We start from the raw sequence: 25,306 nt of genomic DNA, 5'->3' as shown, positions 1-25,306 counted from the left end.
TGGGACAGGCTCGATGAATGCTATGGTGCTCCAGAAGTTATCGAAAGTGCTCTCTTTAGGAAGTTGGACAGCTTTCCTAAAATAACAAACAAGGACAATTACAGGTTAAGGGATCTTGGAGATCTATTGATGGAACTACTTTCAGCAAAAGAGGATGGCTACTTGCCCGGCTTAGCATACCTGGATACCGCCCGTGGCATCAAACCCATCGTGGAAAAACTGCCATAGAACCTGCAAGAAAAATGGATCACTCAAGGCTCAAAATACAAAGAGGACTACAAGGTTGGTTATCCCCCCTTTTCATTTTTCACTTCCTTCATCTGCTATCAAGCTAAAACAAGAAACGATCCCAGCTTTGCTCTTTCTGGAAGCAGTCCTGTCACAGAAAAGCCTATCTCACGCCACACAAATTTAAGAACCCCAGTCTCAGTTCATACGACCAAAGTCGTTTCTGAGGGCCCTCAAAGCGATCCAGATCCTAGAGAGGATATATCCAAGCATTGCCCCATCCATAAAAAACCCCACCCCTTAAAGAAATGCCGTGGTTTCAGGCTAAAGACCATTGAAGAACGCAAAATGTACTTGAAAGATCAAGGCGTCTGTTTCAAATGCTGTGCATCCACATCTCATCTCGCACGAGACTGCAAAGTTGTCCTGAAATGTGATGAGTGCAACAGTGACAAGCACATCACAGCTCTTCATCCTGGTCCACCACAACTGTCAACCAAGCCCTCAAGTCCCCGAACAGGTGACGGCGGGGAGCCGGGAAAAGAGGACACTATCCCAGAACCAGTTGCAAGCCCTCTGTGCACTGAAGTTTGTGGCAATGGCGCTAGGTCAAAAGCTTGTTCCAAGATATGTCTTGTTAAAGTTTATCCTAAAGAGTGCCCACAACAAGCCATCAAAATGTATGCTATGCTCGATGACCAGAGCAACAAGTCTCTAGCCAGGTCAGAGTTCTTCAACTTATTCGGAATAGAAGTTGGCTCATACCCCTACATCCTGAAAACTTGTGCTGGCTTAGCCGCAACCTCTGGCAGGAGAGCAAATGGCTATCAGATCGAAGCAGTAAATGGTGAAGTTAGCCTTGCGCTACCAACACTGATCGAATGTGATGACTTACCAGATAATCGTGATGAAATACCGACACCTGAAGCTGCCCTCCATCACCCGCACCTCAAGAGCCTTGCCAGCAAAATCCCACCTCTTGATAATGATGCCAAGATCCTTCTTTTGCTTGGGAGAGACATTCTCCAGGTTCACAAGGTGAGGCAGCAGATCAACGGTCCTGGTGATGCACCCTTTGCTGAAAGGCTTGACCTTGGATGGGTCTTAGTAGGTGATGTGTGTTTGGGAAAGGTTCATAAGCCCATTGTCCACTGTTATAGAACGAACATATTGGAAGACGGAAGGTCATCATTGTTCAGACCTTGTACGAGCCACATCCATCTCAAGCAAACGGTCAACTCCAGTCAAGTCAAGGGACTCTCACACAGTTGCCGTAGCACTACAATGGACGACGACTCACTCGGCAACACAGTCTTTGCAAGAACAGCGGATGATGACAAGCGTGCCTTCTCCATAGAGGACGAACAGTTTCTGCAGATAATGGGTGATGAGGTTTTTCAGGACGAGTCGAATAGTTGGGTGGCTCCTCTTCCCTTCAGGCCCCTCAGACCACCTTTGCCCAACAATCGTGAGCAAGCAATGACCCGCCTCTTCTCATTACTTCGCACACTAGAGCGTAAACCAAGGATGAAGGACCAGTTCATTGCCTTCATGCACAAGATTTTCTACAACAATCACGCAGAACCAGCCCCTCCACTTCCTAAAGGTAAAGAGTGCTGGTATTTGCCGATGTTTGGGGTCTATCATCCCAGGAAACCCGACCAAATCAGAGTTGTTTTCGACTCAAGCGCACAATGCAATGGCATCTCGCTGAACAACGTGCTACTCACCGGACCAGACTTGAATAACAGTCTAATGGGAGTCCTTATTCGTTTCAGGAGAGAGCGAGTAGCAATCATGGCTGACATCGAACAGATGTTTCATTGTTTTGTCGTGAGAGAAGACCACCGAGACTACTTACGCTTTCTGTGGTATAGAGATAATGATCCCAGCAAGGACATTGTTGAATACAGGATGAGGGTTCACGTATTCGGCAACAGTCCTTCTCCAGCTGTGGCAATATACTGTCTCAGAAGAGCTGCAAAGGAAGGAGAACAGCAGTATGGGTCAGACACCAGACATTTTGTGGAACGCGAGTTCTATGTAGACGATGGTCTTGTTTCCACATCCACAGAGGAAGAGGCAATTTCTCTGCTACAGAGATCCCAAGCATCTCTCTCTGAGTCAAACCTGAGACTGCATAAGATCACGTCCAACAGCGTTGACGTCTTGAAAGCCTTCCCTGCAGGAGATCATGCTAAGGGCATTAAAGATCTTTACTTAGATGGAAGCGCAGTACCCACACAGCGAAGCCTTGGATTGAGTTGGGATGTTAAAAGGGACACATTCACCTTCCAAGTGTCAGTCAGTGACAAGCCATTCACACGACGTGGGATTCTCTCCACCATAAACAGTCTTTTTGACCCTCTCGGCTTCGTCGCTCCTGTGACCGTTCAAGGCAAGTCGTTGCTGAGAGAGTTGACCTTAGATGGAACTGACTGGGACAGTCCACTCCCTCAGGACAAATGTAAGGTTTGGGAGACATGGAAAAATTCGCTTCAAGAACTGCAACATCTTCATATCCCTCGAGCGTATACCACCACCTCCTGTTCCAATGCCAGTCGTAAAGAGGTATGCATCTTTTCAGACGCTTCAACCAAAGCAATTGGTGTGGTGGCGTACCTCAAGACAACAGATGCAAACGACCAGGTTCACGTGGGTTTCATTCTTGGAAAAGCTAAACTTGCACCACCAACTGAACCTACCATACCTAGACTGGAGCTGTGTGCGGCAGTGCTAGCCTTGGAAATTGCTGAGTTTATCGTTAAAGAGATCGATATCCAAATTGATGCAGTCACCTTCTACTGTGACAGTAAAGTGGTGCTGGGCTACATTCATAATCAGTCCAAACGTTTCTATGTGTATGTCCACAACAGGGTCCAGAGAATCCATCGGTCCACACAACCGAATCAGTGGAGGTATGTACCTACGGAGCATAACCCAGCTGACCATGCTTCTAGGTCCGTTCAAGCCTCACAGCTCACCAGAACCAACTGGTTCACGGGTCCAACATTTCTATACAAGTCACAGCCAAGCAGTGAGCAACATGAGACCTTTGAGCTTATCAACCCAGACGCAGATGTTGAGATACGACCACAAGTTACAACCTGTGTTACAAGTCAAAAGGACAAGTTGCTGGGTTGTGAGAGATTCACGAAATTCTCTTCCTGGAAGTCCATACGGAGAGGAGTTGCAACACTCATCCATGTGGTTTGTTCTTTTAAGGCAAGCAGCCGAGGAACCAACGGATGTAATGGTTGGCATTGGTGCCCTAAACCTCTCACAGCTGACGAGTTGTCCAAGGCAACTACAGTGATTCTTCTTGCTGTGCAACAAGCTTCTTTCCTTGAAGAGCTAGATGCTCTCTCCAAGGGAGCCGATGTTTCCAAGAGAAGCGCTCTAACAAAACTCAACCCGATCATAGATGCAGATGGTCTGCTAAAGGTTGGAGGCAGGTTGACATTAGCTGACTTAAGCGACAAAGAAAGGCATCCCGTCATTCTGCCAGGCAAACACCATGTATCCACGTTGCTCATCAAACACTATCATGAGCAGGTCGAGCATCAAGGTCGTACCATCACAGAAGGTGCCATTCGAGCTGCTGGCATATGGCTAGTTGGCGGCAAGCGATGCGTGAGTACTGTTCTTCACGGATGTGTCACCTGTCGAAAGCTTCGTGGGAAAAGAGAGAAACAAAAGATGTCAGACCTGCCGCAAGAGAGACTAAGCACTTCACCACCCTTTACCTACACTGGTGTGGACATTTTCGGTCCTTGGGCCGTGATAGCCAGGCGCACAAGAGGAGGTATTGCTCAGAGTAAGCGTTGGGCCGTTCTCTTCACTTGCATGAGCACACGTGCAGTCCACATAGAAGTGATAGAGTCTTTAGACACCTCTTCGTTCATCAACTCCTTGAGAAGATTCTTTGCAATCCGAGGTCCTTCTGAACACCTATACTCAGACTGTGGAACCAATTTCGTTGGTGCTTGCAAAGAGTTGGAGTTCCAAAAGGTTTTGTCAAAGTCAGAAGTTCAGAGATACACCAACAATCGCGGATGTACATGGCATTTCAATCCACCTCACTCCTCGCACATGGGCGGTGCGTGGGAACGCATGATAGGAATTGCAAGGAGAATCCTAGACTCAATGCTGATGCATACTCCCTCCTCCAGTTTGACCCACGAAGTCCTGTGCACCCTGATGGCGGAGGTGACGGCCATCATCAACTCCAGACCGCTTGTCTCTGTCTCTTCAGATCCTGACGTCCCTCAGATACTTACCCCAGCAATGCTTCTCACTCAGAAGAAGAGTGTTCCACCTCCTCCAGGGACATTCTGTCACGGCTGCCGAGGCGAGCCGTGTGGAATAAATGAGGATCCAAGCGCAGGGAGTCGTAGAGGAGTGAAGGTGATTTATTGAACACAAAAGAATGTGGACAAACAGCAAACGGGGCTCGAACTAAACTAAACTGGGAAACAACTAAACTACAGAGCACAAACCTGAATGAAAACGAGCAGAGGAGGATGACGATGAACAGCAGGGAGAAGACACGGTGGATACACAGACTGACACTGAGTAATACAGACGAACCGCAACAGGCAGGAGAACACACAGGGCTTAAATACACACACAGTAATCAGGGGATGAGAGACAGGAGGGCAACACAGCTGGGAGGAATCGAGCTGACGGGACAGGGGAAACGTAAACTGACACACTCACATGACAGGGACCTTCAAATAAAACAGGAAACTCAGAACAGAGAACCAGACAAGACATGAACTAAACAGACAGATTCACAAACAGACAGTGTGACACCATAGACAGACAGATACAGACGCAGACTCAGAGGCAGATCGAAAATAACACAGAACTTAAACAATCATCATCTAGAAAATGATAACAAACTAAAAGCGCTGGGTCACCGACCCAGGACCATGACAGTACCCCCCCCCCCCCCCCCCAAGGGCTGGCACCAGACAGCCCAGCAGAAACGAAAAAACGGACCAAAACAAAACAGAAAACAACCCGACCAGGGCGGGCGGAGGGGGCCCAGGACGGAGGGACAGAGTCCAAAAAGGCCCAGATGGTCAAGTTCAGGAGGCCGACCATGCGAATGGCAACGGGGCAGGTCCGGATGCCGGCCACGCAGTAGGCAGTGGCGTGGAAACAGTTCTGGGGGCCGACCGTGCGGACGGCAACGGCGGCGTGGAAACAGTTCTGGGGGCCGACCGTGCGGACGGCAACGGCGGCGTGGAAACAAGTCCGGAGGCCGGCCATGCGGAAGGCAGTGGCGGCGTTCAGGAGGGCGTCCACGGTGGCGGAGATGCCCAACAAGCGGCCTGGCAGATGACCGACGATGTGGAGGTGGTAGTAGGGGACCTGAAGGCTGCGTGGCCCCTGCAGCCCCAGGCGAGGCGCAAGCTGAGGCTGGACCAGACGAGGCGGAAGCTGAGGCTGGACCAGACAAGGCGGAAGCTGAGGCTGGACCAGGCGAGGCGGAAGCTGGACCAGGCGAGGCGGAAGCTGGACCAGGCGAAGAGGCTGATGAGGATGCTGAAGCTGGACCAGGCGAAGCAGCTGATGAGGATGCTGAAGCTGGACCAGGCGAAGCAGCTGATGAGGATGCTGAAGCTGGACCAGGCGAAGCAGCTGATGAGGATGCTGAAGCTGGACCAGGCGAAGCAGCTGATGAGGATGCTGAAGCTGGACCAGGCGAAGCAGCTGATGAGGATGCTGAAGCTGGACCAGGCGAAGCAGCTGAAGCTGAAGAGGAGGCCACTGCAGGTGATGCGGGAGCTGGACCAGACGAGGATGAAGACACGGAGGCTGGACCAGGCGAGGATGAAGACACGGAGGCTGGACCAGGCGAGGATGAAGACACGGAGGCTGGACCAGGCGAGGATGAAGACACGGAGGCTGGACCAGGCGAGGATGTAGCAGTGGCTGGACCAGGTGAAGCGGATGAAGCCGAAGCATGTGCTGGACCAGGCGACGCTGAGGATGCTGAATCCGGACCAGGCGACGGCGTGGAGGATGCAGCAGAGGCCGGGCCAGGCAACGGCGTGGAGGATGCAGACGGAGGCGCTGCAGCAGGTGGCGGCATGGATGAAACTGCTGCTGCAAGCGTGGATGAGGCTGCTGGTGGAGCAGCTGGTGGCTGGATGGGCTCCTCGGGCCCCCCAGCTGACGAGGAAGGAGGCTGGACGGGCTCCTCGGGCCCCCCAGCTGACGAGGAAGGAGGCTGGACGGGCTCCTCGGGCCCCCCAGCTGACGAGGCAGGAGGCTGGACGGGCTCCTCGGGCCCCCCAGCAAAAACAGTCTCAGAACCAGTGGGCACTGGAGCCCCTGGCACACACAGAACAGAACCAGCAGGTGCGGAGACCTCTGGCAGGAACACAACAGAACCAGCAGGTGCGGAGACCTCTGGCAGGAACGCAACAGAACCAGCAGGCACACGGGCCTCTGGCAGGAACGCAACAGAACCAGCAGGCACACGGGCCTCTGGCAGGAACGCAACAGAACCAGCAGGCACACGGGCCTCTGGCAGGAACGCAACAGAACCAGCAGGCACACGGGCCTCTGGCAGGAACGCAACAGGACCAGCAGGCACACGGGCCTCTGGCAAACACATAGCGGCCTGCAGCTGCGCAGAGCATTGACCCTGCTCAGGCAGCGACAGCCGGGTGCAGTCCTCAGCTGGCTTCTTAAACTCCAGGGGTCCAGAGTCTGATGGGGGCTGAAACCCAGCCTCTGGGGAGGCCCTGGAGTGCATCTCAGTCTGTTACGACCCGGCTCTGCTAGGCGGCAGCGGACGTAACATAAACGAGCCCAGAGACCAAGGAGTTAGATAGGAGGACAAACATAAGGTTTATTAACACAACTGAAATCCGTTAGTGAAACAACACACTAGGCAGCAGAGTAACTTTAAACAAACACCACGATTAATAACACCAGTAGAGCACTGCTCTACTAAACGTCTCGCAGGAGGCAACACAAAACAAAGGCAAAAGGGAGGGACTCTCTGTACAGTCTGTTCAAATCAACAAGTCCCTCGACGAATGAAGACTCCTCGAAAATGGAATCCCGCAGTGATGTGCCCAGTCACTTTACTGTGTCGGCTACAACAGCAGGTCACGTGTCATAAACTTCTATGTTAAAATTTTCACTTCACAGCAGAAAAAAGTTTGTCGTGTGCTACAAAAAATGGGTTTGGTCTCTATAGGTAATTTCTGGCAACAACCAACATCATCATAATAACAATTATATTCATAATAAAAGTGTGATGGTCCGTAGTCGGGTGACTCCAGGTTTCGGTTTTTGTTTATTCAATGTTCTGGGTTTTTCGTGATTTGGTTTTTTGTATTTTCTGTTCCTTAGTTATTCTTTAGCACTGCTGTGATTTCCTTTAGGTTTTGTCTCTGTGCCTCCTTTGTGTTCCTTCTGTTGTGTCTTATTTTCCTGGTTCGATGTTTGTGTTATTTCCTGTTTTACTTTGACAGTCCCATGTCCAATGTCAGTGTGTCTAATTTTGCTTCCCTTCTCTTGTCATGTCTAATTAATCCCAGCTGTGTTTCCCTCCTACATCCCATTCCCTCATTATTCCCTCATATATTTAAACTCTGTGTGTTCCTTTGCCTTTTGTCCTGTTGTACCTCCTCATGTGTGTAAGTCTCCCTGTGTTTCTGGTTTGGAGTTTTAGTTCTAGTTTTCTAGAACTAAAACTTTTCTAGTTTTATCTCTAGAGTCCTGTGTTCACACCCACTTCCTGCCTGCCTCTGCCTCACATGACAAAAAGTTGTCATTATTAATTTTTTTCTTTCATTTCTGCTGAATTGTTTCTCCTTCCTCCCTCAGTTGTTACATGAAAAATCTCTTTCTCAATAATCGTTGCCACATTTATATCAACAAAGCTAAATAAAAGAAACTTTTTCTATTTAATGCAACACATTTCAAAAACTCCAGAAATGTAGTTAAATCCACAGTTTTAGCAGATAAATGTGCAGCACATAGTGATGTGAGCACCATGCGCCAGCTTTATTTACTGCACGCTCTTGTTCAAGGAACAAGGAAGTCATGTTTTTGTGTTGTTTTCCACCCATAACCTGAAACCCCTGTACCAATCAATAAATATATGTACTATATTTTATATTTATTATTAGACTTCTTACTGTATAAGTTGTATTTTTGTCTTCCAGAAATCATAAAATCAGTTTCAACTTGATGTGTTTTCTGATGTTGTTAAAACTTACAACATGGAGATAAATGAACAACGATTCGATTAAACCACATTTTTTACATGAATACACAACTCTTAATTAGTCTGAATTACAAGCTGAATCAAACATGAAAGACTTACCTGTTAGTGAAGAACAAAAACTTAAACAACTCAGTTTGAAAAGCAAACAAGTCTGATCAAGTAAGCGGTACACTGGAAAGAGGAAACCAAGAGCTGGCCAAACCTGTTACCAATAGCACCTCCTCCTTATGCTCTACATGGTAAGAAAGGTGAGCATAAAAATATGATGTATAAGGTAACACCTGCAGAAAAGGTAGCAGTGACATGAGAGGAGCCACAAGTTTATGTTCAGTTCATGTCAAGAGTTAAAGAAATATTTTCAGCAAACATGCCGAACTTGAACTTCAAACATTCATCAAATAAACTTGATCAGCAACTTTATAATAACTATTTTTGTTATATTCCCTCTATGGTGTCAGTACACTATTAGGGCTTATACAGAGTCAGACTGATACACACAGTAGCTTGTTTACATGTTGACTTCTTCTCTGTATTAACATAACACAGAAGTTACACACACACACACACACACATAACTGGGCATGGTGCCCCCTACTGTTGATAGCTTGTACAGCATACCATAAACCTTGGTTCATACATAATATCTCAAACCCAAAATACAGGCAGTTGACTGGTGATGAGCGTGATGTTTATTTACAGAAGTGGCAGTGACAGAACAGGCAGTGAGGAATGACAGATGACTGGAGAAACCTAAACTGGGAGAACTAAATGACAAACCTGAGAGCATTAAAAACAGGGTGCGGGCCAGAGAGACGCAGACAGAGGAACTGAACACAGACGAACCAGCAACAGGCAGGAGAACACACAGGACTTAAATACACACAGCAGTAATCAGGGGATGAGAGACAGGAGGGCAACACACCTGGGAGGAATCAGAGCTGACGGGACAGGGGAAACGTAAAGTGAACACACTCACATGACACGGGGACCTTCAGAATAAAACCGGAAACTCAGACACAGAGAACCAGACAAGACACTGAACTAAACAGACAGATTCACAAACAGACAGTGTGACACCATAGACAGACAGAACACAGAAGTGGGACCAGGGCAGGCACAGAACAGAAACCTAACAAATGGCAAATTATAACAGAATACATACTCAGAATAAACAAAAGCATAAAGAAACACAAAACACTGAGTCGGCAGACTCAGGACCATGACAATGTGACCGTGGCACCACCCACAGAAACATTTACCCTAACCAAAGTAGTACTCTTTTTTTTTTCTTCCTTTTCTTTTTTTTATTACAAAATTCATGAAATCTGGAACTTTGTTGCTTCCTGTATGAATTTTCTTTTTTAGTTGAGAATAATGTCTCTGAACCCAACATTCTCACAGAACTACTTCAATACGCTCACCCATCACGATAACGAGCGGGTGGCTTAGTAACTCTCGCTGGGTAATGTCTTACACTCTCTGTAACCTGTGTACAGTCAGACAGTGGTGGTTTGACAGACTGGGGTGTTTCTGGAGGTCTTGTGGTCCCCAGAACTTGTTCAACAGCCTCTCCCTGCAGAGATGTACAAGGGTGAAGCATGGTGTCACTACCACTCTGGGCTGGTGACATTTGAGAGCTTGTCAGAGGATCCACTGCGACCTGCTGAGATACTGGCTCGGGTCACGTCACCATCTGATCCACATGACGTTTCCACACTCCTTGTGCTCCCACATTCACCTTGTACACTGGCCCAGTCTTCTCCAGTACGACACCGTGCGTCCACTTGTCCTCTCCCTTCCTATAGTCACACACCAGGACAGGCTCGCCAATAGTGAACCGTCTGTCCCTGGAGTGTTGCTGTCGGCATTGTTGTTGAGCATCTTGTGACCGACGCACTGCTCCGGCCACACTGGGCTTCAGAAAATCCAGCCGAGAGCGCAGCTTGCGTCCAATGAACAAGATAACTGGCGTTGCATGGGGAGTGTTGCGATATGTCAAGAGGAACGTGTCAAGGTGCTGCTGCACAGGTGCTGTACCCCTGGAAGCTTTCAATGCATGCTTGAATGTCTGCACAAAACGCTGAGCCAAACCATTAGTGGCAGGATGGTATGGCACGGAGCGGATGTGTTTGACTCCATTAGCTTTCAGGAACACCCTGAATTCCTCAGAACAGAACTGCGGTCCATTATCACTCACCAGGACGTGAGGGATGCCATGGCGACTACACAACTAATCGCCAATTTATGTTATATTCCCTCTATGGAGTCAATACACTAGTAGGGCTTATACAGAGTCAGACTGATACACACGGTAGCTTGTTTACATGTTGACTTCTTCTCTGTATTAACATAACACAGAAGTTACACACACACACACACACATACACATAACTGGGTGTGGTGCCCCCTACTGGCGATAGCTTGTACAGCACACCATAAATCTTGGTTCATACATAACAATTTTATAACAATTAATTAATTGGGACAATCAGTCAAACATAATTAAAAGAATCACCTGTTAACAAACTTGGTGCGTTTGCTGCACAGTTTGGAAAAAGCAAACAGGAAAGAAATACAACAGCGCTCTCTGGTGGTCACTGCGAGACTCTTACTACACCTTTATTGTACAATTACAAGAACAAGGTTATGAGCCGTGTCCACTTCTCCACAGGCAACTAGTGATGGGAATAACAGCGTTAGAAGTAACGATGTTACTAACCGCGTTACTTTTTTCAGTAAGGAGAATGCTGTAGACTCTCGCTCACGCTTGCCTGGGATAAAGTAGATAAGAGGGGACCATCTCTAGTGGAAAGTTACTGAGACACTGTTGTTTAGACTAGAATGAGAGAGCTTCTGTAATAAAACTGTTAGGGGCACACCACCATTTTGAGATCCGTGGCACCGTGTCATGCAGGACGCATCTCCCTTCTAGTAATTGTGTAAGAAAATAAAGTGTGAAATGGTGTACTGAGCCGGTCTTCCATTGGATGCCTTTAAGAAATCAAAAGAACTCAGTGAAGTGTTGATATTTAACAGTAACTAATTACTATCTCTATCGTTACAATGTCGTTACCGTTACCAACAAGAAAATGCGGGGCGGTCACGTTACTATTTTTCAGCAAACAGACGGTTAACCTGAGTAGCGAAAGACCGCGAGGGTTTGAAAACGATGTGCCGGGAGTTTGCTCTTCTCGTCGGCTCAGATATTTGAAGGAGGGGCACTGAAATTCGGGATTCCCCCAGAAAAATCGGGAGTGTTGGTATGTATGAGTGGAAGTCACTGAGTGACTGCTGTTCACTGGAGGAAATTTCTTCAACGCTGTTCAACACAATGTGGGTGCATATATTGTATAGGGCTATCTACTGCTACACATATCATGTACAGAATTATGCTGTGATATCTACACCAACATTTTCGCAACAGGTCCATTAAGCCCTGTAAGTTGTGAGGTGTGGCTTCCATGAATTGGAATTATTTGGCCCGTAAATCCCACAGATGCTCGACTGGTTTGAGATCTGGAGAATTTGGAGGCCAAGCCAACATCTCAAAGTCATTTTTGTGTGGCAAACCATCCCTCAACCATTTCTGCTTTGTGGCAGGGTGCTTTATTCTGCTAAAAGTGGCCACAACCACCAGGGAGCACCGTTTCTATGAAAGAGTGTACATGGTCTGGGGCTTAGGTAAGTGGTCTGTGTCAAAGTATCATCAACATGGATGGCAAGGCCCAAAACATAACACTACACCCACAGCATTGCTTTCTTCCCATAGTGCATCCTGGTCCTACATGTTCCCCAGGTAAGCACACGCACCTGGCCATCCATGTGATGTAAAAGAAAATGTGAAGATTATCTGGTTCCACCTGATTAGTACTCTAAGCGACCGGCGTGAAGTAATGGCCTTTTGTCACACTCACTCAAATCCTATTTTTGCAGCTAAACACAAATTCAAATCCATTCTTGAGTTTTCCTCCATACTTAGAAACAATAACACCATGCAACAGCTAAAGATGGCATCAATTTTGTGCTACATGTTCCAATTTTAAATCATTTTTAATAAGAAACCTCACAATATATGACACATATTTGTGACCTTCACGAATAATTAATATAAAACACTACCCACAAAAAACCTCACTGTAGCGATAAAGAAGAACACCAACAATGATGGAAAACTGACTGTGTCAGAATCAATTAATGCAAAACGTCAGAAACACAAGACACAGCAGGAATGCACTCTTCAAGCAGTGCGGTGGCAGATTCCTTTTCTCATGTATTAATCACATATTTTCACTTTAGTACAGCAAGACCACTCCTGTCACCAGTTTGTATGCATGTGGAATGTGATCACAAGTAGGGCCCAAGTTTTATTGCACCTTCACAGCAGACTCATTTTCCTCTTGAGGGCTCTGGACATCCTGTTGCAGATGAGGTGACGGTTGGTCGGAGCTTTTCTTAGACTGAACAGTTAAGGATCTGCTAATAATTGATCTGCTGTGGAATGTTCTTTGTTTAAGAGTGTCTGCGTCTGCGTATATAGGATGTAAGGGCAACAATTCAGAGATGGTCCTAGTGTTTCAGTGGGATGCTCTCTTCACACTGCAATGTGTTTATTAAACCCACTTCAAATCAAGCTCACTGGGTGTGTTGCAGGTTATTGTTAGATTTTCCACAACAGCGGCACATCAAGAATACTGATACTAAGAAAACTTTGTTCAACTCAGTGACGTTAAAGGATAGAGGCCACACATTTAGGCTATAAGCTGTGCAGTGACTTTCTCCAGCAGTTCATGTATGTTTCCATGAGTCTTTTAATGAGTTTGAACTTAGAACACAGCATGTAGCTTATAATAAAAAGCTTCTAAACAAAACGAAACTAAACTCAGACTGGTTGCTTGCTGTGCAGTTAGAAAAACAGAAACCAGGAACTAAATGCAGACCTGTTACCAGGAGTGCCTCCTTGCATTTGGAAGAAATGAGAATGTGTTTTGGTCTCGATCTGATTCACAATTACAGGCAAACAATCTGAATTTAAAAGAAGAAGAAGAAAAAAAGATAACAGCTGAACTTTTCATGTTTTATTGAACACACCAAGAACTCATTTACAACACAGGCTGGGAACAGTAAAAACTTGAGTTTCTTAAAATTTCAAACCTCATTTAAAAGTAACAACCTCCACCTGACATTCCCTGTTTAAACACTTCTGTAAAAAAGAAAGAAAAGAGTTACTAGTTTTTATTTTGACTTAATAAACTTCAGGTTATTGCACAGCATCTGAGCTCAAGACTATGACTTGTAACAATGATTTTTTTCCTTTGTCAATCATTTTTTACATAACAGGTGGTGGGATCTAACTAAACATAAGATATACATCGCTGCGTCAACACACAGTCATAATTCGTATATTATCAGTCAGTTATTAGTAAGAATGTGTGTAAATCGTTGACATTTCAGTTCAGTTCAGTTCATTTTTATTTCAAACCAACATTTCATAATATCATTCCATGCAGTTGTTTGAAAAGGAGTAGGCAGAAGTATATACTTATTTAGCTCTACCCCCTTAGGTTTACATCTTATCATCTCATCCTCATCATCTAAATTTGAACAACAAAAACTTATACGATGGTTTCAACTTAGAACATGACGTCACAAAAAATATTTTCTCATATTCAACCAATACTATGTTTAGATTTACTCATTTGCAAAGGAAAGCAAACATCACTTTGACTGCTTTCTTGGGTTAATTGCGTTTTCTTCATTCTTATACTTATTTAAAATTTCTTTTTTGAGTTTTATTTTAAACTGGTTTATATCACTACTGACCTTTATTTCTTCTTCTAACTCGTTCCAGAATTTAACTCCCGCTATAGAAATAGACATTCTTTCCAAAGTTGTTCTTACTCTTTGTATTTTTAAATTCCACTTCCCTCTAAAATTATATCTCCCTTCTCTCTCTAAGAACCATTTACTTATTTCGATTGGGAGCATCCCTTTCCTTGCCTTATATATTATTTGCACTGTTTTGAACTTGACCAGATCCTGGAATTTTATAGCTTGCGTCCTAATAAAGAGTGCATTTGTGTGAGCCCTATACCCCTCCTGATTTATCAATCTAATAACCCTTTACTGCATTATGATTATAGTCTGAATATTACTTCTATATGTATTTCCCCAAACCTCTACACAATAACTCATGTACGCTAATAGTAAAGCACAATATAACATATACAATGTTTTCCTATCCAGAAATTGTTTTGCTTTCCCCAAGACAGCAATGCCCCGTGCTAACTCTCCCCTCAGTGATGTGTGATTTCCAACAGACCTTATGATCAATGATCACACCAAGAAATTTTATAGTATTAACTCTTTCTAGATATATATTATCAACACAAATTTCAATATTAATGTTTTTTCTTATAATTTCCAAATAAAATAAATTTTGTTTTATTTAATGTTAATGACAATTTGTTTCTATCAAACCACTTCTTTAATATCTTTAACTCCTGTGCGATCACATCCAAAACCTGTTGCAATTTCACACCTGAACAAAGTATATTGGTATCATCTGCAAAAATTACTTTAGTATAAAACTTTAGTATCTTTGATACTTTACAAATATCATTTATATACATAATAAACATTTTCGGACCCAATACTGATCCTTGAGGTTTTCCACATTCAATATCCATCAATGTTCCATGCACAGAGTGAAGATGTTTATGCCACAGGCTGTGCAGTGACTTCCTCCAGCAGAGGTTTGTGGAGCTCTGGGTCGTCAGTGCTCTAAAAGAGAAAAAAATATTTGTGAGGTGTCGACTCCCTCCAGTCACAAACAATTACAACTGCGCACACTTTGATGACAATTTCATGCAGGGATACAAAAAGGAATCAACATTTAAGGTGACGTTAAAAATAAAGTGCAATTACAATTTATTTTATTGTTATTAAAACAAACTGTGGTAAGCTGTTGTTGTCCACACTAACATAAAGTTGTGCACAGCTGTTCAAACTTCCTCTGGTCTATTTTTTTATTAGTCCCAACAGCTCTTCTTCCTCATGGCTCTCTCTCTCTCTCTGCAGCAGTTCCACCATGAAGCTCTGATTCACACAGTCTCTCCCTAAAATCTGCAGCCTGAACTCTGGACTTGCTGTCCTGGGCCGGTCCACGTGGGAGCCAGTTTCTACAAAGAGTTTGAAGTTCCACAAATATTCTGGACTGACTGAGCTTCATGTCTTAAAGTCATGATGGGCTGTTGTTTTGTTTTATGTTGTCCTTCTGCTCTCTGTCTGTACATCAGATATAAACTTTAACTGACTCACTCAAACTGGTAGAGAGCATGAGAACACTGCACAGACTCACTGTTACCTGCTTTCACTGATATTCAGACAAAACAAACAGAATTCCTGCAAGAACACTTCATGTGTTCAGCCAACATCTTCTACTATTTAACATGTTTATCAGAATGTGTTTGAACCTTTGTGTTGTCCATTATCTACCTTGTTTTGTCCTTTTTCTTTGTTCCTCAGAGCCTTGATTCCCAGGACGGCAGAGCTTATCACAACAGAGAGCTCCAGAACAGACAAGGTGATCATCACAGCACTGATGCTTCTCAGGAGCATCTGATGGGATACAAACAACAGTGCTTCATCTAAAGTCACAAAATGATATATACTGCAGTATATAAGATAGTATCATATAGTGTATATGTGCTATTTTTCTTTCTGCTCTCCCTAACTTACCACCAGCACTGCTTGGCCCTCCAAGCATTTCTCCTGAAGGAGTTTTTCCTCCAAAGATGGAGACCTTATTGTTTCCCTGCCATACCCGTAACCATTGTAGCCATTGTAACCATTGTAGCCATTGTAACCATTGTAGCCATTGTAACCATTGTAACCATTGTAGCGACTGTAGCAATTGTAGTAATAGTCACTCCAATAATAAATGCGTCCTAAATTAATGCTGTACAGTGCAATGGCTGTGATGGCAAAAGCAACTCCAGCCAGATTCAGAATCACAGTAAGGATGACCTGAAAAACAAAAATGACCAGTTAATGTACAAGAAAATATCCAAACCATAAATGACACTTAGTGCATTCTTAGACTAAAGTATCATAGCCTCTGTGAGTACGCATGTTTATGTAGTCATGTCTGGATTCTTCATTAATCTAAACGTTGGTTTCTGTCTAGTTGCTGCTTTACGATATGATGGTTGTTATTTTCATGTTAAGTTTGGGTTTCTGTTTGTGGTTTGTTAATGTTATTCTTCACTTCAGATTAATGAAGTATCTGATTCTGTCTGTGAATGGAATTTTGTATTTTTAGTTTTGTGGGGGTGGGGCTAACTTTAATCTTAGCCAAACCGATCTATTCAGGAACAAACAAAACACTGAAAAAATTCAGTTCAGTTCAATTCAATTCAATTTTATTTATATAGCGCCAAATCACAACAAAAGTCGCCTCAAGGCGCAAAAAACAAACAATAATATTTTTAAGTTATCTAAATGATTTGTGTATCATGTTTAGCGAAAGACCATGGGTGGGGGGGGGTTTAAAATGATGTGCCAGGAGTTCGCTGTTCTCGCCGGCTAACCCTAACCCCCGGCTAGCTGTCAAGCTGGTGGTAATATATGTCTTAAAAGTTTAAAACTAAGTGCTATGAATCCTGGGATAGGTTGGGCCACGAAGGATACACCCGACCCATCCTTCAAATCTGGGGAAAAGGAGGACGCATTTGGAGGAGTCTTTGAATTTGGACAGTTTTTGTTGCATCACTGTAACGTAATCGGCCTACAAATGCAGCCTCTGAAGGATGTGGCCCCTAAATTTGGACACAGCTACTTCTTCTTGTTCTTCTTCTTTGGCATTTAATGGCAGCTGGCATCCTTGTACATACAGTGCTGCCATCTTCTGTTCCAGTCCATTATTACACTCTTAAATCCTACTACTTATTCCTACGTCTTTCAGGATCTTACAAAGTTTCAAACGACGTGCCCACTATTAAATTAGTTGACGTAATCATGACAACTCGACTAATCATAGCAGCCCTAATCTGGATAAATGTTTTTGTCATGTAATTGGATTGCACTTTTTAAGGCCTCTACCCTAAGACCTGGTGTCATGGTCCTGGTTCGGTGACCCAGTGTTTTGAGTTTTGTATCATTATTGAATTTTGATTTTGTCATAGTTTATCTTTTCTAGTCTTTTGGTTCCTGTGTTCTATGGTCTGCTGTATTCCCTAGTCAAGTCCGCATCTGTTATGTTTCCTATTTTACTTTGGAAGTCTGTGTCCAATGTCAGTGTATTTAGTTTCACTTCCCCTGTTCTGTCTTTAGGTTCATGTGTGTCAGCTGTGCTCCCATGTGTGGTCACTTCCCTTGATCATCCCTTATGTGTATTTAGTCTCTGGCTGTATCCCAATTCAGGGTCTGCAGCCTTAAAGGCCGCATTTTAAGGCCAATTACGGCACAGCGACGCGACGAAGGCTGTCCCATTCAAAGGCTGCTCGAAATGCAGCCCTCAAATGCGTCCTTCATTTCACTGAATTTTAAGGATGTGGCGGTGTAGACTTCGTGGCCCAACATATCCCAGAATGCATAGCGCGTCGTGGCTGTGGATAATTTTGCCGGGGGGAAAAACGGCGGAAAAGGGGCGGCCGAAGAGTAAACTTTTAAAAGTAAGTACTGAATATTATGTCACTTATTTATGTGCAAATGTTTAATAACGAAGAACATTAAAACATTACTGTTGGCCACATGTCGGCAAAGTTATGTGACATTAGTGATGTCACATGACATCAAAAAGTCCTTTAGAGATCATATGAAAATGTTTTACAGCTGAAATACTCACCAAACATGGACTTGGATACTTCTCAGACAAAACGCACACAATGCCGAACATGATGAACTAGACAAAAGACAAAATAAATAAATACATAAATAAAAAGTTCATGTCCATCTTAAGAACAGGAGAGAAGTTTCTTCAGTTCCGGAACTGAAGAAACTTCTCGGATGAGAGGTGAAACGTCTTCAAGCAACCTAAAGAAGTCCAGATGCTTTTCTTTCCAAGTTGTAAATAAAACCTTTCATCATGAGAGAACAATTGTATAGTTTGTTTGTGTAAACTGCTATTTTGAACTATAGCTAATTTTTTAATGTAACCTAGCAAAACTATGAATCGGTGTTTGTAAATGTGCATTGGTGTCATCACATGTAGATATTACTTGGACAAAACTTGGCATTTAACCTTTCTGTCACATATTTAACACTGTGGAAAGATATGTTTGAACCCCAAAATGATCTTCTCTTAAAGCTTTCCAAGTCTATTCAATGCCTAAAAGTAACCAATGAGTCAACAAATAAAGAGGTTCAAAAATCATCCTAGCTGGAACTTGAAGATCAATCTAAGAGTTTCGATCATCCACAAACAGAGTACTGACACTTTGTTTGTCTTCAGATTTATTTTTTTCATATATATATATATATATATATATATACCCATCATTATTTCCTTACCAATGCACCCAACCAAAATGGAAAGCCTAAGTAGTTTAAGTAAAAGGAGGTCCAAGTGCTATAGAGTATAAGTCCAAATCCAATGTTGAGCAGCCCGATCATTATCTGCAGAGTCTGTGAAAAATGAAGTACAGTGTGAACAGTGAACATTGTGCAGTTTAAGAAAAAACTACAAATTAAAAAATAGGCATAATATAAAATGTGATGTGTAGATGGTTGTAGCTCACCCCCAGCACTGTCTGAGAAGCTCTGTTGAGACTTCTCAGGCGCTGAGACACAGTGCAGCACACTGGACTGTAGCAAAGGTTCTTGAAGATCTGGCACAGAGGAGGCCAAGGACTTTGGGGGTCAGTGGTCAGAGTGAGTACAGTGACCCCATCAGCCTTGGACACAGTCACTGACATCCTGTCTTGAGATCCTGGAGACTGAGAGACAAGAAAAAGCTGAAATAAGAATCAGATTAAAGTCTTAGTGGAAAAACAATTTGACCCAAACACCTCACTTCCCTTCACTTAACTTCACTTTCCACCAAAGGAGCTTTAAACAGAATTTTAAAAGTAATCTTTTAATTAATTAAACCGACTTGATGCTGGGAGGCTGTCACATCACTGGACGCTCTCAAGTTGGCTTTAACAGGTGACACTGGTTCTTCATATGGATAACACTGTGCTGATACCAGTTTACAAGAATGTTTTACATATATAGGCAACCTCCAGGTGCTGAAAATGGAATCCCGCAGTGATGTGCCCAGTCACTTTACTGTGTCGGCTACAACAGCAGGTCACGTGTCATTAACTTCTATGTTAAAATTTTCACTTCACAGCAGAAAAAAGTTTGTCGTGTGCTACAAAAATGGGTTTGGTCTCTTTAGATGATTTCTGGCATAATAATGACAATCAGATTCATAGTAAAAGTGTGATGGTCCGTAGTCGGGTGACTTGGTTTTTGTTTATTCAATGTTCTCAGTTTATGTGGGATTTTCATGATTAGTTTTTGGGGGTTTTTTGTATTTATTTTTCCTTATTTATTCTTTAGCACCGCTGTGATTTTCCAGCCTTTAGGTTTTGTCTCTGTGCCTCCCTTGTGTTCCTTGTGTTGTGTCTTGTGGTCCTGGTTCAATGTTCATTTTATTTCCTGTTTTACTTTGACAGTCCCATGTCCAATGTCAGTGTGTCTAGAGAGGGTGTCCAAATTCATGGGCTGCATCCTCCTGAGGACCCGTCCTTCGCGGTCTTCGTGGGCTGGGTCCTCAGAAAGTCGGGTAGGCCGGAAGTAAACGGCTGTGAAATTGGACGGTCTAGCCTTCAGATTTACGTCACCGCTGTCTCGGTGGAGTTTAATAAACTCGGCCGTCTGCTCCTTGCTAACTAAAATATAACAGGACACTGGTGTAAATTCTCGACCGTCTCACACTTCTGTTTAATCAGTTTTCTGTTTGACGTTTATTCAGCTGTGTGAAAATCCCGGAGGAACCCACCCGATGGATTAATAAAGTTTTATTTAATCGAATAGTCTAATAACTTTGATCTCAGCCAAACGATTTACTCACGGACAAATAAAACACTGAAAAAAGCCAAAAAATTAAATTTTTAGGTTGTCTAAGTGACTTATATATTACGTTTAACCTGAGTAGCGAAAGACTGCGGTGATGTGAAAATGATGTGCCGGGAGTTGTGCCGTTCTCGGCGGCTCTAGTGACCCTTGAGCTCCCGACTAGCTAACGAGCTGGTGGGTAACAGATGTCTCCGAAAACGTTGAAGCACTTGTGCAAATATGTGATGTCTTGATAAACCGAGCAGATATTTGAAGTTCACACAGCTACATCCTCGCCTGAGAATATGTTAAACGTTTACTCTTTCTGGGTCACAAAATAATAAGAGTAATATTAAAACTTAGTGGCCATTCTTGAAAACTGCAATTGGCTAGTTTTGTTTCCCCTTGTCTTGTTATGTCTAATTAATCCCAGCTGTGCTTCCTTCTGGTTCCCCATTCCCTCATTATTCCCTTGTATATTTAAACCCTGTGTTTTCCTTTGCCTTTTGTCCTGTTGTACCTCCTTGTGTGTGCAAGTCTTTCCGTGTTTCCGGTTTCAGTCCTATGTTTCTAGTTTCCTGGAGATTTAATTTTAGTTTCCAGTGTTCTGTTCTTATTTATTCTCAAGGTTTTTTGGTTTGTTTTTCTGCGAGTTTATTTTTATGAAGGAGTTTCCCCACCAATAAACCTGCCGACCTAAGTTACTTTTTCGTGTTTGAGTCATGAGTTTGAGTCCACTTCCTGCCTCTGCCTCACATAAAGTTGTCATGATTATTTATTTAATCATTCATTTTTGCTGAATTGTTTCTCCTTGCTCCTTCAGTTTTTAAATTAAAATCTCTTTCTCGCTCTCTCGCTCTCAATAATTTTCACCACATTTATATCAGCAAAGCTAGATAATAGAAACTTTCTATTTAATGTAACACATTTTAAAAACTCCAGTGAAGTCAGCACCATCCCCCAGCTTTATTTACTGCACGCTCTTGTTCAGGAACAAGGAAGTAATGTTAAAATTGGCCAGTTGCCTCTTTTGTGTTGTTTTACATCCATAACCTGGAACACCTGTACCAATGGATAAATATATGTACTATATTTTATATTAATGATTAGACTAATATTAACTTTAGAAGTTGTATTTTTGTTACCCAGAAATCATAAAATTAGTTTCAACCTGTGTCTTTTCTGATGTTGTTTAAACTTACAACATGGAGATCGATGAAAAACGATTAGCTTAATCAACAATTTTTTACATAAAGACACAACTCTTAATTAGTCTGAATTACAAGCTGAATATTACCGCGGAAGCACCCGCTGCTAGTCAGACCGTACACGTGTTCTTGGGCAGTTGAAAAATAATCCACAAAGTCCGCTAGTTGAAAACAAGCATGCAAACATTTATTTCCAAAGTCTGGAATTCACCGTAATCACCCTGAATGTCCCTGTACACTCCCAAACACGGTGAGAAAACTGACTCCAAAGCAGTTTAACCCTCCATTACTACACTCCACAATGCCGTCGCCCTGTGCGCAATTAGAACCATATGTAAAAAATTAAATAAGGCAAGAAAACACTACTTAACGGTAAACATTACACTAAACCGAATTGTAAAGTAAAAACTGAAAATCAGCATTATCTTACACTTTATCCTCATACAAAATAATTCAAGTCAAAATATTACCAAATACACATTCTGTGAAATGCGAGTAAAGTAAGACAAAAATTGGACTTTTATCTTTTACTGAATCAAACATGACTACAAGGCTTACCTGTTAGTGAAGAACAAAAACTTAAACAACTGCCTATGAAAAATAAACGAGTCTGATCGAGTAAGCGGTACACTGGAAAGAGGAAACCAGGAACTGGGCAACACCGCTACCAATAGCACCTCCTCTTTATGCTCTCCGTATAAAAAAAAAAATAAATAAATATATATATATATATATATATATATATATATATATTTTTCAAGAACCAAATATGTTCAGCAAACATGCCAAACTTAAACTTCAGACATTCACCAAATAACAAACTTGACTAGTTTAAAACTGTAATTTTATGGTAATAACACTTAATTAATTAGGGCAATCAGTCAAACATGACTAAAATAATCACCTGTTAAGCCACGGGCTGTGCAGTGATTTCCTCCAGCAGTGCTTTGCAGAAAAGATACTGAAAAACTTCCAAACCACAACCAGCATCCTTTGTCTTCATTGATGTTTTCATTATGTCAGCTGATATTGAGCTCAATCATGCTCGTTCTTCATCTTTAAGTCAAGTGTTTTTATTGTCATTGCAGCCATGTGATACAGTACGTTGTGAAACAAAACAACGTTCCTCCAAGACCACGGTGCTACAAATCACATATAACAGACAGTCAACACGGGACTACATAAAGTGTAATGTGCAAAAATTGCCAAAAATAAAACAATCAGTTCCTTTCCTGTGCTGGTCCACATGAGGGCAGGTCCCAGCAAGTTTGAAGTTTTTTCACTTCACCTAACTGAGTGCTACTCATGCTGTAATATGGATTACTTGATGTGCTGGACAGCTGACCACAACTCGGCTGTTGTCATGGCTGGGTAGCCAGTGTGTTGAAGTGTGGACTAAGAAGCAGACACACGAGAGGCAGGACTGAACTTGACAAAAAGTGAGCCTTTATTGTGGCCAAAAAAAACATAAAATAAACGATAACACAAACAGGACGAGAACTAAGAAAAACCTAAACACTGAGAAACTAAAACAATGAAACCTGGAAATATCTGAAAACATGAACCATGGAGACAGAGGGGAGGTTAGCAGATGAACCCAAAAAAAGAGGAAAACAAACTGGAGCACAAGAATCCATTAAAAACAAAGTTCTGGACAGCTGGGAGAGCAGTTCAGCCTCCGGACCTGCTCCGCCGCTGCTGCGGTCGCTCCCCTTAACTCTCTCCGTGTGCCTTCAACCTCCAACCTCATTACAATTGTGACAAGAGAACAGTGCTCCCTGGTGGACAAATTGTGTCACAGCAACAGTGTCGCAAAGGTTTGATCTCACATTCTCAGGCAAACATTGTTGTGTGTTTATGTCTTTACTGAACGGGTCGAGTAATTGATTACAATAAAAAGTAACTAAGTCTAAGTTCGTCAGTAACAGAGTAAATATACACAGTGCTATAATTCATATATTCTACACCATGACACCTAAAAATGTTAGTAATGGTAATCTTCAGACATGTTCCTGTTTTCACACAAAAAGCATAATGTTGAAGTTTAATATAAAATTCTCTAAAAATAAAATTTCAAAAATACAAGCAAAATGAATTATATAACAGTTACAGGGGACTTCTTTAAAAAAAATTAAATATGATTATTTTTAGGAACATTTAGAAAACTCTCAGAAGTTGGAGGCCGTACAGTCACAATTTTTGTTGATCGCTGATGTGACATTACACAGAGTCAAGATGTTCAGACCACAGGCAGCGCAGTCACTTCTATCAGCACTGGTCTGTGGAGCTCTGGTTCATCACTGCTCTAAAAGAGAAAAATAATGTGGGCTAAGTTCCTGACAAGGTGCTGACACACTCAAATCTCAAAGAGCAGTGACCACACAGACTTCATGTAGAGATACACGCGTCACTGTTTGTTGTCCACTGTCCATATTCATTCAAAACTCAGTGAACTAGGCAAGGCAAGGCAAGTTTATTTGTATAGCACAATTAAACAACAAGGTGATTCAAAGTGCTTTACAGAGACATTAGAAACAAAAACAAAAATGAGATACAAAATCATGTTGAGTATGACCTAAAATACAAGACTTGTGTCACTTTATGCACAACAAAATATGCATTTAACACTCAGACAACTTAAAAAGCCAACAAATGCTTCAACTTTAACAGTTTGTCTCCACAGTGGAAGTCACTGTGTGACTCCTGTTCACTGGAGGAAATTTCTTCAACGCTGTTCAACACAATGTGGGTGCATATTTGGAGATATCTACTGCTACATGTATCATGTAGAAAAGATGATGGTGTAATATTTGCACCATCATTTTAGCCACAGGTCCCTTAAGGTCCTGTAAGTTGTGAGGTGCGGCTTCCATAGATCGGAATTGTTTGGCCAGCAAATCCCACAGAATCTCGACTGGATTGAGATCTGGGGAATTTGGAGACCAAGCCAACACCTCAAACTCATTTGTGCTCCCCAAACCATCCCTCAACCATTTTTCCTTTGTGGCAGGGTGCTTTATTCTGCTGAAAGTGGCCACAACCACCAGGGAGCACCATCTCCATGAAAGCATGTACATGGTCTGAAAGAATGCTTAGTTAAGTGGTCTTTGTCAAAGTATCATCCACATGTATGGCGAGACCCAACACAGAACAATGGCCAAAGCATCACACTGCATCCCCAGCATTGCTTTCTTCCCATAGTGAATCCTGGTGCTACGTGTTCCCCAGGTAAGCACACACACCCAGCCATCCATGTGATGTAAAAAAAAAAGATTCATCATTCCAGACCACCTGTGCAGCCATGCAGCTCCATGTGCAACAAGCAGTGATGCACTGTGCATTCTGACACCTTTCTGTCACCTTTTGTAAACACAAATGTTATGCCTGCTCAGTATATGTATATATAATAAAGCTGAATTACTCACCCCAGTTGGGTGCTTATCAAACAAGAGGGCTTTGATGCCAAGCACAATGAACTAGAAACACACACACACACACACACACACACACACACACACACACACACACACACACACACACACACACACACACACACACACACACACACACA

The 25,306-nt window shown here is 43.0% G+C and overlaps 2 protein-coding genes and 1 long non-coding RNA gene across 3 annotated transcripts in view; all 3 read right to left on the bottom strand.

Annotated features, from left to right (window-relative positions):
• Window positions 1–4,943: 4,943 nt before the first annotated feature.
• LOC121814598 (skin secretory protein xP2-like) lies at window positions 4,944–7,000 on the bottom strand. Its single transcript, XM_042221331.1, has 4 exons — window positions 6,806–7,000; window positions 5,915–6,745; window positions 5,458–5,676; window positions 4,944–4,958 (listed from the first exon to the last, which is right to left on the bottom strand). The coding sequence occupies exons 1-4, from the start codon at window positions 6,998–7,000 to the stop codon at window positions 4,944–4,946; spliced, it is 1,260 nt and encodes a 419-aa protein (XP_042077265.1).
• A 6,543-nt stretch (window positions 7,001–13,543) lies between these two features.
• On the bottom strand, window positions 13,544–22,399 carry LOC102290580 (high affinity immunoglobulin epsilon receptor subunit beta). The gene is made up of 7 exons (XM_005923657.2): window positions 22,294–22,399; window positions 19,222–19,419; window positions 18,995–19,108; window positions 18,330–18,386; window positions 16,223–16,510; window positions 15,980–16,102; window positions 13,544–15,265 (listed from the first exon to the last, which is right to left on the bottom strand). Exons 2-7 carry the CDS (start codon window positions 19,396–19,398, stop codon window positions 15,200–15,202), a joined length of 825 nt encoding a protein of 274 aa, XP_005923719.1. The 5' UTR covers window positions 19,399–19,419; window positions 22,294–22,399; the 3' UTR covers window positions 13,544–15,199.
• A 1,891-nt stretch (window positions 22,400–24,290) lies between these two features.
• The window catches only part of LOC121814599, a 3,276-nt gene continuing 2,260 nt past the window's right edge, over window positions 24,291–25,306 (bottom strand). The window contains exon 3 of the long non-coding RNA XR_006054465.1: window positions 24,291–25,211. This is a non-coding gene — a long non-coding RNA (uncharacterized LOC121814599). The remainder of the gene's footprint in view (window positions 25,212–25,306) is intronic.

Source organism: Haplochromis burtoni, unplaced genomic scaffold (assembly GCF_018398535.1).
Source record: "Haplochromis burtoni strain Fernald_Lab_line unplaced genomic scaffold, NCSU_Asbu1 Contig_64, whole genome shotgun sequence".
NCBI classification, from domain to species: Eukaryota; Metazoa; Chordata; class Actinopteri; order Cichliformes; family Cichlidae; genus Haplochromis; species Haplochromis burtoni.
The sequence above is the reverse complement of the archived record's forward strand: the minus strand, read 5'-3'. Positions and strand labels throughout refer to the sequence as shown.